The 14,191-nt window shown below is 51.3% G+C and overlaps 2 protein-coding genes across 2 annotated transcripts in view; one reads left to right on the plus strand and one right to left on the minus strand.

Moving 5' to 3' along the window:
- Positions 1–5,303, plus strand: part of TMEM91 (transmembrane protein 91) — an 11,091-nt gene extending 5,788 nt beyond the window's left edge. The window contains exon 4 of the mRNA XM_014582854.2: positions 4,703–5,303. Coding sequence (XP_014438340.1) covers positions 4,703–4,708 — 6 coding nt within the window. The 3' untranslated portion in view covers positions 4,709–5,303. The remainder of the gene's footprint in view (positions 1–4,702) is intronic.
- EXOSC5 (exosome component 5) overlaps positions 4,127–14,191 on the minus strand; it is a 21,122-nt gene continuing 11,057 nt past the window's right edge. Inside the window, exons 2-6 of the mRNA XM_006165275.3 lie at positions 10,000–10,113; positions 9,339–9,460; positions 7,433–7,573; positions 5,574–5,663; positions 4,127–4,578 (exon numbers count right to left, since the gene is read on the minus strand). Coding sequence (XP_006165337.1) covers positions 4,486–4,578; positions 5,574–5,663; positions 7,433–7,573; positions 9,339–9,460; positions 10,000–10,113 — 560 coding nt within the window. The 3' untranslated portion in view covers positions 4,127–4,485. The remainder of the gene's footprint in view (positions 4,579–5,573; positions 5,664–7,432; positions 7,574–9,338; positions 9,461–9,999; positions 10,114–14,191) is intronic.

Here is a 14,191-nt window from a genome sequence, read left to right on the forward strand (position 1 = left end):
CCGCCTCCCGCCGAGCCTTCTTGCTGGGGGTCCTCGCTGTCGGGCTGGGTGTGTGCACATACGCAGCCGCCCTGGTGACCCTGGCCGCCTACCTTGCCTCACGAGACCCACCCTAGTTGCGCCTGCAGCCCTTACTGTGAACCCAGGGGCCGGCAACCCAGCACGTCTGTAGGAAGAGAGTGGAGAATCCTGGTGGAGAGACAGCAGCGGCGGTAGCACCCAGAAACAGGAGTGAGGTGGACAGCCCTCTCCCCTCTGTGGTCACCGCTCACTGTGTGGCGGCGACACGAGATTAAATAAGTCGGCCTTGCAGCCACACCTGAGTCTGTCCGTGTGTGTGGGAAAGTGGAAGGGGCTGTTGGTGTGTATGTGGGGGGCATCCCGAGTGTCCCTGAGTCCTCAGAGCTGGAGAAGGGGCCGTTGGTGTGTGCGTGGGGGGTTCTAAATTGCAGAATGTTCCCTCCACAAAACTGGTGGTTACTGGAGAACTAGAGCGAGCTGAGTGCAAGTCCGTCTGCACCTGTGGGCTGTGTACTCAACCCAAGTGACGTCTCTTTGAGCCTCACTTTCGCTTGTCTACAAAATGTTTTTTTTTCCCCCACAACGTGGGCTGTGATGATTAAATGTGCCCTACAAGGAGTTTTCAGAAAGCTCAGTGAAAATAATTATGGGGGCCAGCAGATGGCATAGCAGTTACATCGCTGGACTCTCACAGAGCTATGATTGGAGTCCCAGACCTGGTGGCCTGAAACTCAACCTGGGCACGTGTGTGTGTGCGCGTGCCCAAAATCCCATGAGGAGAATAGAGAAGGCATTGCAGCATGGCCGTCCCCTCAAGGAGTGATTTCTCACTTTCCCTCTTGTCTCTCTCTCTCCAGCGAGCACGCATGCCTTAAGTAAAAAACCTGTAAAACTAGAAATAATTATGGAAAAACTACACTTAAATTCAAAAAGTTTGGGAAGCCAGCCCTGTAGTCTAGTGGTTAAGGAGCTAGATCCCCACGTGGCCAACCATGATTTGGGTCCCAGCCCCTGTGGCTTGAAAAACATTCTGGGTTCATGTGTATGTATGTGCTCAAAATCCTGATGGGATGGAGAAATTCTGAGTGGACTGTGCTGCGACCATACCCAGTAGGGGGTGCTTTGTCCCTCGCCCTCCCTCTCCGTCTCTGGCCAGCATGTGGGATTCTCTTGCAATCAAAAAAAAAAAAAAAAAAAAAAAAAAAAAAAAAAAAAAAAAAAAAATTTTTTTTTTTTGAATAAACTTGTATTTTTTTTTCGGAGCGGTTTTTGCTATAGGGCGCGTGCACTCACCAGAAAGACAGAGAGAGACAGAGAGACAGAAAGCGGGAAATCATTCCCCGGGGGGGTGGCCACACCGCAATCCCTTCTCCTCCATTCTCCTCTCAGGATCTTGGGCACGCACGCACATGTGCCCGGTGTGAGTAAACTCACCGGGTCTGGGACTCGAACTGTGGTCGGCTACACGGGAGTCCAGCGACGTAGTCATTACGTTAACTGCTGGTCCCAATAAACTCGTATTGAATTCCCTTTTCCAAAAACATTCTGAAGTCCCATCATACACTTAAAAAGGGCTGTCTGCTTGGTCTCTCAGCTTTTTTTTTTTTTTTTTTAAATTAGATTTTTGCTTTAGGGTGTGTGCTTGCTGGAGAGACAGACAGAAAGCAAGAAATCAGCCCCCATGGGGGATGACCACGCTGTAATCCCTTGTCTTCCATTTTCCTCTTGGTATCTTGGGTACGCATGCACACACACCCGGCATGAGTTTAAACCACCAGATCCGGGACTCGAACCCTTTTTTTTGGAGAGGTTTTTGTTATAGGGCACATATGCTTGCCAGAGAGAGACAGAGAGACAGAAAGCGAGAAATCACCCCCCAGGGGGGATGGCCACACTGCAATCCCTTCTCCTTCATTCTCCTCTTGGGATCTTGGGCATGCATGCACATGTGCCTGGTGTGAGTTTAAGCCACCCGGTCTGGGACTCGAACTGCGGTCAGCTACTTGGGAGCCTAGTGACATAGCCATTAAACCAACTGTTGGTCCCTTCTGAGCTCTTTTAACAAGTGGTAGAAATAACTGAGTTAGACAGCCATAGGGAAGATGGGCCAGGAGATGGTGTGGACGTTCAGGTTGCTGGATCCCACTATGCAATTCAAGTCCCAGACCTGGGGCTCGAGAAACATGCTGGGCCTTTTGTGTGCAAGTGCCCAAAATTCTGAGGGGAGAAGGGATAGTGGTGTGGCCTACCTCCCTGGGGGGGGTGATTCCTCACTCCCCATCCTCTCTGGTGAGAACACAGGTCTTATAGTGAAATTAAAAAAAAAGATAAAATTGAGATGTAACTGTGCTCAGGGGCTCACTCCCTTCTTGGAGAGAAAAACAGCCCCAGCAGTATAGGCAGCTAAGTACCCCAAAAAGCTTAAATCCTCCTTCCCAGGACTCTCATCAGCCCTGCCTGGAGTGGAGGCAGCCTCTTCCAAATGCAATGTCCTGGGATCCGGAGTGGGACAGAGCCTTAGGAAGCCTTCGTGCTGGCACCTGCGCAGGCCGAGTGGGGCACACGGAGAGCCTGCTGTTTCCATGTCAGAGATTACGCAGTTGTTTCCTCTAACGCCACCCCAATGGGCCTTGCTAGATGAAAATCCTATTCCTCATTTAGTGTTCCTCTGAGTATCTGACGGAGCATCATTTCAAGCTAAAGATATTTACACGTTTCTTCCTTAGTTACTGGGGATAAAGACTGGGCTCTCCCAGTGGGGCAGCTGGGAATTCTATGAGCGGGTTCGAGCATGTGAAGTGTGCAGTAGAGGGCTTGGTAGACATGAAAAACCCCCAGATGTCAGCGGCCCCCAGGGTTCGCTGTGTGACCCAGCTGTGGGCCGGTTACTCCTCATTGCTGTTTAATTGGTGGAAGGGCACGCACTCACCAGAGATGGAGAAGGCACCTCCCAATGAGGTGTGGTCACTGCACAGTCCCTTCTGCATTTCTCCATCCTGTCAGGATTTGGGACATGCATGCACACGTGCCCAGGGTGTTTCAAGCTACTGCAGCTGGGATTTGAAACATCAAATAGCCAGTAGGCCATGGTGTTGGCCCCAGGACAGAAATCCTTTGTGTAGCTCACCTAGCAGTGGCTCTCAACTACGAAATACTCTGGCAGGTATAGGTGGTGCAGGGGCAGCCAAGTGGGAACCTAAACGTACCCTGTATTTCCAAATGCCCTGTAGGGGGTGCCACCACCCCATGCCTGGGCACAGCGAGCCTTGATTCATTTACAGATGGGGGACATGGTCCAGAGCATGCTGGCATCCCTGGGCTTTGTCTTAAGAGGGAGGGTGTGGGACTGTACTGCCGTCCCACTGCTGGCTAGGCAGTGGAGAGCCCAAGCAGCTCACCGGTTGGCTTCTGCTCTTCTTTTTCCACTTCTGAACAGGAACTGTAATAATGGCCCCACATCCTGGGGTGGTTGGGCGGGGTAAAGCCACACAGGAAGCCAGATCCCTCCCCGGCCATGGGGCCGCGTGCACCCTGCACCCTTTCCCTCTCTGACCCCATGCTCTGGTTTGAACACGCCAACATTTGTGTGCCGAGGTCTGATTGTGACGGGATTAAGGACATGGAGAGAGACTCCAACTATGGCGCTGAGAGGTGGGGCCTTTGGGAGGAGAATGGGATCAGGGTGGGGCCCCACGACGAGACACTCGTGAGTTTGTTAGGAGACAGAGACATGGACACTCACACGCCATGTGACATGTTATGCCACCCTGGGGCCCCACCAACGAGAAGACTCCCACCAAGTGTGACCCTTGACCCCCAAAACTGTGAGCTGAATTAACCTCTATTCTGATGAATCGCGCAGTTTCAGGTTTTTCCGTTCTAAAGCAGCCCACAGCCTACTCCTCTCTGTCCTTGGTTCCAGCCTCACTGGCCTTGCCGGCCCTTGATGCTGGGGCAGTGTGGGGGAATCTACCCTGTTACCCCAGAACTCACTCCTTTTCCCCCTTCCCACAACAGTGTCCTTACTGAGGTAGTGACTTCGCTGTCCTCAATGGAGTCCCAGACTCCTCTTCCCTGCGATTCACCTTTGCAGAGTGCGTACCACCACCTGACAAACACATTTTATTTGTCATCACCCCACTGCTCCCCAAACAGGGCATGGGGGGCTCTGACTCACGCCAGTGTCTCGGCATCTGGCAGAACCTGCGGGAAGGGGCTCCACAGACTTCTGTTAGAGTGATCGAACAGGGACTCACTCACTCTATAAACGCGAGTGCCTTTTGATGTTATCCTCATGGGGAGAGGGTCTATGCCTTGGGCCCAGGGGCTGCAGCTCTGTCCTCTGCAGAGGTTCCTATAGCTCCCGAGCCCAGGCTCACGCAGGCACACAGGGGCAGCAGCAAGGCTGGTTTGCGGTTTGCTTTAGGTGGTGGCGGTGGGAGGGCCACCCTGCCCCAGCCGGCCTCAGCTCTTGGAGTAACGCCTCTGCAGTGATTCCCGGTAGAAGCGGAAGACGTGCTGTGAAGCAGCCTGGGCCGCAGCCAGGCACTGATGGAACTGGGAGGGGAGAGCATGCTCAGTGCTGGGGGCCAGCCCGGCACCCACGCCCCAACCAGGTGACCCCACCTGCCTCCCAGAGCCCCCAGACTGACCACTTCCCCCCTCATCTCATCACCCCCAGCCCTAGGCAGCGCAAGTGAGGAGATGATTTCAAGTGCACTTCCTCCTTTCCCACTTTCATGAGCTCTGCGAGAAAACGAGAAGGCAAGGGTCTCTGGGATCGATTCTGGCAGTGGACCCTCCAGTGGGATCAGGCATCTCGACACCCTGGAACGGAACCTAACTTCACAGAGCCAAGGAACCTTATAGTTCATGGAACTGGAGGTCTTTGGATTTTAGAGCCATGAGCTTTTTGACGCCGATCTCAACAGCCGTGGAATCAGAGGGCCCACTTCTGTGCTGCCCGTATTCTAGATTCATCAGATCTTCTCGTTGGAAATGCACTTGAGGACTGTCTGGCCCAACAGTTTCCTTAAAGACCTAGAATTCCTGTTGGCTTATCACTCTGGGCTGGGAGCAGGGGGTCCTGATGCCCCTACTTCCTGATGTCAAACTGGCTCCTCCTCTTTTTTCCTATCTCATAAACTCCTTTCACATTTTCACCAAGTTCCTAGTGGTTACAAAGGAAACTCCCCCCCCCTTTTTTCATTTTGGAGAGATTTTTGCTATAGGGCGCGTGCGCTTGCCAGACAGAGACAGACAGAGAGACGGAAAGCGAGAAATCACCCCCCAGGGGGGATGGCCACGCCACAATCCCTTCTCCTCCATTCTCCTCTCGGGATCTTGGGCACGCACGCACATGCGCCTGGCGTGGATTTAAACCACCGGGTCCGGGACGCGAACCATGGTCGACTATATGGGAGTCCAGTGACATAGCCATTATGCTAACTGCTGGTTCCTCAAAGGAAACTCCCTCTTTAGAGCACAGACGAGACCTCACGTCGAGGTGGGAAGGAAGGTCCTGGCTGCTACCCTCAGCCCCACCCTGGTACCTCAGCGTTGGAGTAGAGTCCCTTGGTGGTTGACATCAGCAGCTTCCGCTCCACGCTGTCCAGTGCAAAGGTCAGGACTGCTCGGGCCTCCTAGGGACAGTGTGGAAGGTAGTGGGGGGCCTGAGACCCTCCCCACTGATAAAATCTCAGTCAGGCTCATAAAGCGGACTCCAGGCCCTCAGCCTCAAGGCCTCACCTTTCCCATGGCCAGGCACTCACACATCATGTGTAATTCCTACCTCCACACCGCTTGTCCCCGCTTCCCAGGGTAACAGCTCTCTACCTCTCCTCTGTAGAACTGCTCCCCTTAATCCAAGCACAATAGTCCTGCCCCATGGGGTGGGGGGAGAAGCCACAGTGCTGGTCCCCCCCCTTTTTTTTTAAGTTTATTTTTGGCATAGGGCACTTGGGCTCACTGGAGAGACAGAGACTAAGTGAGAAATGACACACCCCCCTCCCCTGGGAGGGGGATGGCCACACCACAATCCCTTCTCCATTCTCTTCAGCATTTTGGGCATGCACACAACACATGCCTGGTGTGATTTTCAAGCCTCCAGATTTGGGATTCAAACTGTAGTCGGTCATGTGGGAGTCCAGTGCCTTTAACCATCATGCCTCCTGCTGGCCCTGCTTGGTGTGATTTTCAAGCCTTCGGGTCCAGGACTTTGACGATGGTTGGCCGTGTAGGAACCGTGTGGCACCTCAACCACTGCACTACCTGCTGACCCCACAGTGCTGGCCTTTAACCTGCTGCCTCTCAGCTTCCCACCCACCCTCTGTGCTCTCCCAGGGGCTGGAAGGCACCAAACTATCTCCTGGACTCCTTTGCTCATTAGATTCCACCAGCAGTCTAGGGGAGATTGGAAGGAAGAGGAGCACCTAGTCCTTGACAGCAGCAGTTGCCATAACCCTGGCTGGACTTTGACCAGAACAGAGGCAGGGCATCCTTCGTGTATCCAGGATCAATGGTGATGATGTCTCCAACAGCACAGAACGGGCTGGCTCATGGGCTTGCCTGGAGCCCGTAGGCTGCTACTCTCTGGGCATTACCTTCCTCTGCTCCTCTAGCTTTTCCTATACTGTCATCAACTCCCTCTGAAATGTCTCAGCTCTTTTCTCATTTCCTGATTGGACATACCGGACAGTTAACTCAGAACCACCAAGGCCCCAGAACACACTGAACTTGAGCCGATGAAGACAGCTCTTTTCTTCCCCTTTGTTTTGAGTCTCTTAAGATGGAAGCATGTTGAGTCTAGCAGGTGGCATAGTAGTTAAGGTGCTGGACTCCCACGTGGCCGACTATGTTCAAATCCAGGACCTGGTGGCTTGAAAATCATACTGGGCATATGTGCTTGCATGCCCCAAATCCCAAGTGGAAAATGGGAGAGAAAGGACTATGGTATAGCCATCCCCTTGGGGGGTGATCTGTCTTTCCCTCTCTCTGGTAAACACATGAGCCCTATGGCAAAAATATCAGAAAAAAAAAAGATGGTGGCAGCATGGCACTCAGGAGACCAACTCCAGCCTCGGGAAAGATGTTGGCCAGAGGGAATGAAGCCAATGTGCAGAAACAAGCAGATGAGACATGAAGCAGGAAACCGATGGTATTTGAAGTCTTGGTTCTGTAATAGCTAGGCCTCCGTCCTCAGGTAGGTAACTTGAGCCAATCCATCCTTTTTGAGTACTCAAGTTTGCACTGGGTTTCCAGTATCTGCGGGTGAATGGCCCGGGCAACAGGGCAGAGTTTACCCATGGCATGGAGGTGGCTTGAGCCAGCAGTTTTGCAGAAAAGTGCCTAGAGGCAGAGAGGGACACCTTTCTGACCACCACCCTCCAGCCACCCTGGTCTTCACACCTACCTTTTCTTGCTTGGCTGTGGGGTCCAGCACAAGGGCCCCATCAGAGTCCAGGGTGCAGGTGACCCCACAGAAGAGCGCTTGCATGGGCACACCTGCATCCACCAGGGCCATGCAGGTGGCATTCAGGCAACAGGCCAAGAGCTGTGCACAACGGGAGCAGTTAAGGAAAGTCCCTACTGTAGGACTGACCAGCAAAACACACTGACACACACCCCCCTTTGTCCTGCCAATGGCCATGGCTGATGTCACTAATGGGTCACAGGCAACATGGCAGAGTGGCATCAAGGAACACTGGGTTTTGGAGCTGGCTTTGCTCTCTCACCTGTGTGACCTCTAGCAAGTGATTTACTCTGTCTCAATCCCATCTGCTACACGGGGATCACACCATATTGAAGTTATGTTCTGAAGTACGTACCAAGCACATCACATGCACCAGGCAACATGTACAGACATACATACTGCACACCTTCAGGGAAACAGCTGGAGAAGGGGAAGAACGCTCCCAAGGTTACACAGGGAGGTACCAGTAAAGCAGGCCCTCGAACCTGGGAGGCTTGCAGGCAGCCGCCAACTGTGATGAAAAAGCTGGCAGGATGATAGGAAGGAGTCACATCACTGCTGCCCTTAGGGAGCTCAGTCAGGGGTGGCGTGGAAGGAGAGCACAGACCAGCAGTCAGACAGCTGCCTCTGCCTCAGTTTCCCCACATCTTTCTTCCCCGTGCTTAGCACAGAGGACAAGCTGGGGGCCCTAGCTTTAGAAACCATCGGTTTCACCCTGCTATAGACCCTGCCCCTTCCTGTGAGCTTCAGCTTCCACCTCTGTAAAAGGGGCCATGACAGCCCCTCTCTCCTCCCACCCAACTCAGAGCCACCCCACCAGTGTCGCCCTCTGGAAGTGCCTGTGACTGGTCCTCACCCTCAGCCTTGCTCTTCTAAACTCCAGGGACCTTTTAAAGCCAAGCCCCTGACCAACCACTCTGAGTGCTCAGGGCTCCCTCAGCACTGAGGACCTCAAATTCACATTAGGGTGCCAGGAGACAGACGTGGTGTTGAGTCGTGCTGCAGCAGCCTTGGAGCTGTGTGACTTTGGGCAAGCTGCTTCCCCTCTCTGGACCTTAATTTCCTAACCAGAAACACGGGAACACAAGAACACTCCTCTGCCAGGGTCTGGGTCCTCTAGAACCATGTGGCTTGGGCCAAAGTCCTAGTTCTGTATGGGGATTACTTATTTATTATTTTAATTTTCTAAAGTTTTGGTGCTTCCTGGAGAGAAACCCAGAAAGAGGGAAAGTGAGAAATCACTCCCTAGGGGGAATGGCCATGCTGCAATCCCTTCTCCTCCATTCTCCTCTTGGGATTTTGGGCATGCACGCACATGTGCCCAGCATACTCTTCAAGCCACTGGATCTGGGACTCAAATTGCACAGTCGGGGCTGGCAGGCGGCGTAGTGGTGAAGGCACTGGACTCCCCACATGGCTGAATGTGATTCGAGTCCCAGACCTGGCAGTTTGTTTTCTCACTTTCCATCTCTCTCTCTCTGGTCAAATTTATAATAATAATAGTAATAATAAATAAAGTTAAATGAATAATTCTTAAAAGAAAAACCCAAAAATCAAAAAACAAAAAACAAAAACCTTGCATAGCTGGCCACATGGGATCCAGTGCCTTCACCACCTCGTCACCTTCTGGCACTTACATGGGGATTATGATGACTCACATGCTGTGAGGGCTAAGATACTGGGTGTGAGGCATGCAGGCTACACTTGCTGTTCTTCTACAGGCTGGTGCCTATCAGGTGTTGGAGGTTTCCTGGCTAGCATAGGGTATGTAGGTGGTCATCAGGAGGGAGGCAATCAGGAGGTTTGGGAGGACTTCCTGGAGGAGGCAGCCTGGAAGGAAGGATACAGAACCAGCATCGCTGACAACCTGCAGTACCACGGTGATGGAGGTGCGGGGGTGCAATGCCCCCAGCACCACGGCCTCACATGTGTTCCTGATAAGTCGCTCCCGGGTCTTCTCTGCCACACCTGGGGAAATTGGGGGGAGGGGAGGGCACACACGACTGTCAGGCTCCTCCTTTCCACATGGCTCCCATTCTTCATGGGCCCCTGACCAGCCCTCTGGAAAGGACCTGAAGTCTCAGCCCTGGACAGCCTTGGACAGCGGGGAGAAACCTGAGTGCTGCCAGACTTGCAGAGGGCAGGAGGCTGGCCCTAACTGCAATTTACTCCCCTGCTCCCTCCGGCACCCACCAGGGAAAGCTGGGCAAAGCTAGGCTGGGTGAGGCCAAGCTGGGAGTTCTCATGTCTTGGTGGCTGCCCGCTCATGCCCCAGTGGCCTGGCCCATAGAGAGTGATAAGCAGGCTAATAGAAAGAAGGAGAGTTGAAGGCAGAGAAGAGAAAATTGGGGAAGGGAGAAATCAGAGGCAGATAGAAACTGAAACACAGAGCCTGACAGTTGGAAAAAGATATGTGAACAGCTAAGGGGAACTGACGGGGGAGTGGAGAGTGGGGCTGGCAGGTGGGCAGGAGCCAGGCAGGAGTCCCCACAGCTGGGCCTAGTTACCAGGTAGCCCGATCTTCGGCCTCAGGATCACTTCAAGTGTCGCCTTGTTGAAGATCTCCTTGCTGACCTTCACTTCGGCTGGCCCGTAAACACCCGCCAGAACGGAGGTGTCACCTGGGGAGACAGCAGGGAGGCCTCACCCACACCCTCCCTGCTTCAGGGGGGTCGGCCACAGTGCTGAACACTCACTTCCCTTCTCTACCTGTTTCCTGTCTGTGAAAGGAGATAACGACACAGCTCTCACAGCCTTCTCGTGAGGATAAACTGACAATTCAAGTGACACTCAGACCACTGCCTGCTACGTGCTAGGTGCTAGGTGCACACCAGGCTTTAGCTGACACTAGTGACTGTTTTTTTTTTTGGGAGAGGTTTTTGCTATAGGGTGTGTGCACTCGCCAGAAAGACAGAGAAAGACAGAGAGCAAGAAATCACTCCCCGGGGGGATGGCCACGCCGCAATCCCTTCTCCATTCTTCTCTCAGGATCTTGGGCACGCATGCACACACACCAGGCATGAGTTTAAGCCATTGGGTCCGGGACTTGAACCACAGTCAACTACATGGGAGTCCAGTGACATAGCCATCATGCCAACTGCTGGTCCCTCTTTTTTTTGGAGAGGTTTTCACTATAGGGCACGTGCGCTCGCCAGACAGACAGAGACAGACAGAGAGACAGAAAGCAAGAAATCACCCCCCAGGGGGGATGGTCACACTGCAATCCCTTCTCCTCCATTCTCCTCTAGGGATCTTGGGCAGACACACACGCACGCACACGCGCCCGGCGTGAGTTTTAAGCCACCGGGTCCGGGACACGAACCGCGGTCGACTATGTGGAAGTCCAGCAACATAGCCATTACACTAACTGCTGGTTCCCCCTCTTTTTTTTTGAGAGAGAGATTTTTGCTATAAGGTGCGTGCGCTCACCAGAGAGACACAGAAAGTGAGAAATCACCACCCCAGGGAGGATGGTCATGCTGCAATCCCTTGTCCATTCTCCTCTTGCGATTTTAGGCACACACACACACACATGCCTGGCATGAATTTTAAGCTGCTGGATCCAGGACTCGAACCATGGTTGACCTCATGGGAGTCTAGCAATGTAGCCATTATGCCATCTTTTTTAATTGTCAGAGGGTGCGTGCACTTGTCAGAGCGCGAAAGAGACAGGGAGAGTGAGTGAGAAAGCACTACGCAATGAGGAATGGCCATGCCGCAGTCCCTTCTCCTCCACTTGTCCAACCTATAGGACTTCGGGCATACATGTGCCCTGTTTCTGGAGCTGTCAGGGCTGGGACTTAAACCATGCAGTTGGCCCTTTGGGATCTGGTTTCCTCAACCACTAGGCCACAGGGCCAGTTTTCTTTTAATTATTTATTTTAATTGTTAGAGAGCTTGTGCATTTTCCGAAGAGACAAAGGGAGACAGAGAAAGCAGCTCAACAGGGTGATTACAACACAATCTCTTCTTTTCTCCTTCCTGCTGGGATTCGGGGGCACAGCACATATGTTTCTGGCATGTTTTTCAAGCTACTGGAGCCAGGACTCTAACTGCAGTCAGCAATGTGGGATCCTGCTCCTTTAACCACTAGGCGACAGGGCTGGCCCTCTGTACTGACATTTCTGATGTCTGCTTGGCACTGTGAACCTAACGTTCCCAATGAACTTTCTTCGTTTTTCTCTCCCACTGCTGATCTGGGCAGAAACCTTAGTTATCCCTAACATGTTTTCCTCACACCCAAAACCAAACGCTAGGTGAATTTTGTCAGGTCTGCCTACAACACGACACCCAGAATCTCACGTCTTCCACTGCTTTTGCTCTCATGTGAGCCACCATTATCTACCTGTTTCTCATATACATCTTGCAGCCAGAATCTGTTAAAAGTTATTCGGATGTGTTACTCCTCTAGGCGAACGTTTCAATGGTTCCTACCTCACTCACAAGGCCTCACCCCATCTGTAATCCCTCTTACTTCTCAGGCCTTCTCTCCTACTAACTCCTACCCACTCAACTGCTCCAGTCACCCCGGCCTCCTTCCTGTTTGTCAAACATGCAAGCAAGTGCTGGCCTCAGGGCCTTTGCACCCACTGTTCCCCATGTTCGGTATGATAAAATGTGACATTCTACGACGCTGACCCACACAGGAAGGTTCCCGGCTTGCACCCAGAGACCTCCCCGAGTATGCTAGGCTACACCTGCCCATGATTTGGAGTTGGCTGAAAGCTGAGGACATTCTGCAGCATCATGACCTACCGAAGTGCTATCTCTCTGACTCATGGGAAAAATAAATAAAAGAAAAAGTAAGGGGGCTGGATTTGTGATGCAGTGATAAGGTGCTGCTCAAGAGAAGGCAGGTCTCACGTGGCAAGCATAGTTCAAATCCCTGGCCCAGTCATTCTGAAATATGCCAGGCACATACAAGTGTACAAGGTTCGACGGGGTAGGTAACTGGAGAAAGGGGGATGTGGCATGACCAGGCCCAAAGAGGGCTCACATGCATGCACACAGACTCTAATCATAACAAAGAAATAAGGAAAAAGAGTAAGGGCCAGGAGATGGCATGGTGGTTAAGGTGCTGGACTCCCACATGGCTGACTGAAGTTTGAGTCCTGGATCTAGTGACTTGCTTCCTCATTTTGTCTCTCTCTGATGAGTGCATGAGCCCTTAGCAAATTAAATAATAATAATAATAAAGTAATTCTGTTTTTTGGGAGAGGTTTTTGCTACAGGGTGTGTGCACTCACCAGAAAGACAGAGAGAGACAGAGACATAGAAAGCGAGAAATCACCCCCGGGGTGATGGCCATGCTGCAATTCCTTCTCCATTCTCCTCTTGGGATTTTGGCCACGCACGCACATGCACTTGGCTTGAGTTTAAGCCACCGGGTCTGGAACTCAAACCGCAGTTGACTACATGGAAGTACATGAGAGTCCAGCGACATAGCCATTATGCCAACTGCTCGTCCCTCTTACTGGACCTTACTGACCACACATTAGTTAAAATACCTTGTAAGCTGTGCAGTTCCTGTTAACTCTGAGTATCTAAAGGATAAAGCAGTATTTAAATGTTAGGTATATTTGTGCCACTGTAAGCTATACTGTAGCTATTTATCATGTGAAATCCAAATGACGTCTTTGGAATAGTTGACATACATGCTACGTGTGTTCTGAAGTTTTTAGACAATAGTAGTCTGAGAGGTTAATAAAGATAATAAACTTGTTTCTGTTTCCTTTAAAGAGATGATATTGGAAAATACAGTTTTTTTGTAAGAATGTTTGTCTTAAAAGATAATATTCTGTTCTTTAGACAATGGAAGTTATTTTATTTTGTTTGGATAAACTGAAAGTGCTTCAGTGTTGGAAAGCTTTTTTTTTTTTTAAAGATTTATCTATTTATCTGTTCATTCATTCATTCACTCATTCGATTTAACTTAACCAGAGAGAGACAGAGAGAGATAGAGAGAGAGGGGGGGGGGAAAGTGAGAAAGCAAGCCACCAGGTCCAGGACTTGAACTGCGGTCGGCCATGTGGGAGTGTCCAGCGCCTTAATCACCACGTCACCTGCTGGTCCTCCTTTCTTTCTTTCTTTTTTTTTTTTTTTAAAGTTTTTTTTTTTTTTTTTTTATTTTTCTGATTCTTCACTCCTTCCTTGCATCCAATTATCTTGCATTGTGACTTTGCCATGTCTTCCACTAAAGTGCAGTTTATTTTTTCCTACTCTGAATCTGGGCTTGCCTGTGATTTCCTTTGGCCAATAGAACTTTGCAGATGGGATAATGAGACAGTTTTAAGCCAAGGCCTCAAGAATCTTTGTATATTTCCTTTCTCTCTTGGAGTCTTCCCCAACCATGATAAGAATGAGCCTGCACTAGCCTCCTAGAGGCTGAGAGACACATGGCCTAATGATTCTTAAATATCAGCTCATATCCAGTCAGCACCTAGGCACACAACTAGCTCTAGCAAACCTGACAGGTGGTGATAGCCACATGAGCAAGCCCAGCCAAGATCAGCCAGACCTCTTCCAGATCAGCAGAACTATGTAGCTCATTGACAGAAAAAGGTAAGTGCTCATTGTCTTTTGGAGGAATGGTCACACTGCAATTCCTTTTCCTCCATTTCTCCTTCTTAGGATTTTGGTCTCTCTCTCTCTCTCTCTCACACACACACACACACACACACACACGTGTTATATTTCTTA

The sequence above is a fragment of the Tupaia chinensis genome, unplaced genomic scaffold (genome assembly GCF_000334495.1).
Source record: "Tupaia chinensis unplaced genomic scaffold, TupChi_1.0 Scaffold143861_1, whole genome shotgun sequence".
Taxonomy (NCBI): Eukaryota; Metazoa; Chordata; class Mammalia; order Scandentia; family Tupaiidae; genus Tupaia; species Tupaia belangeri.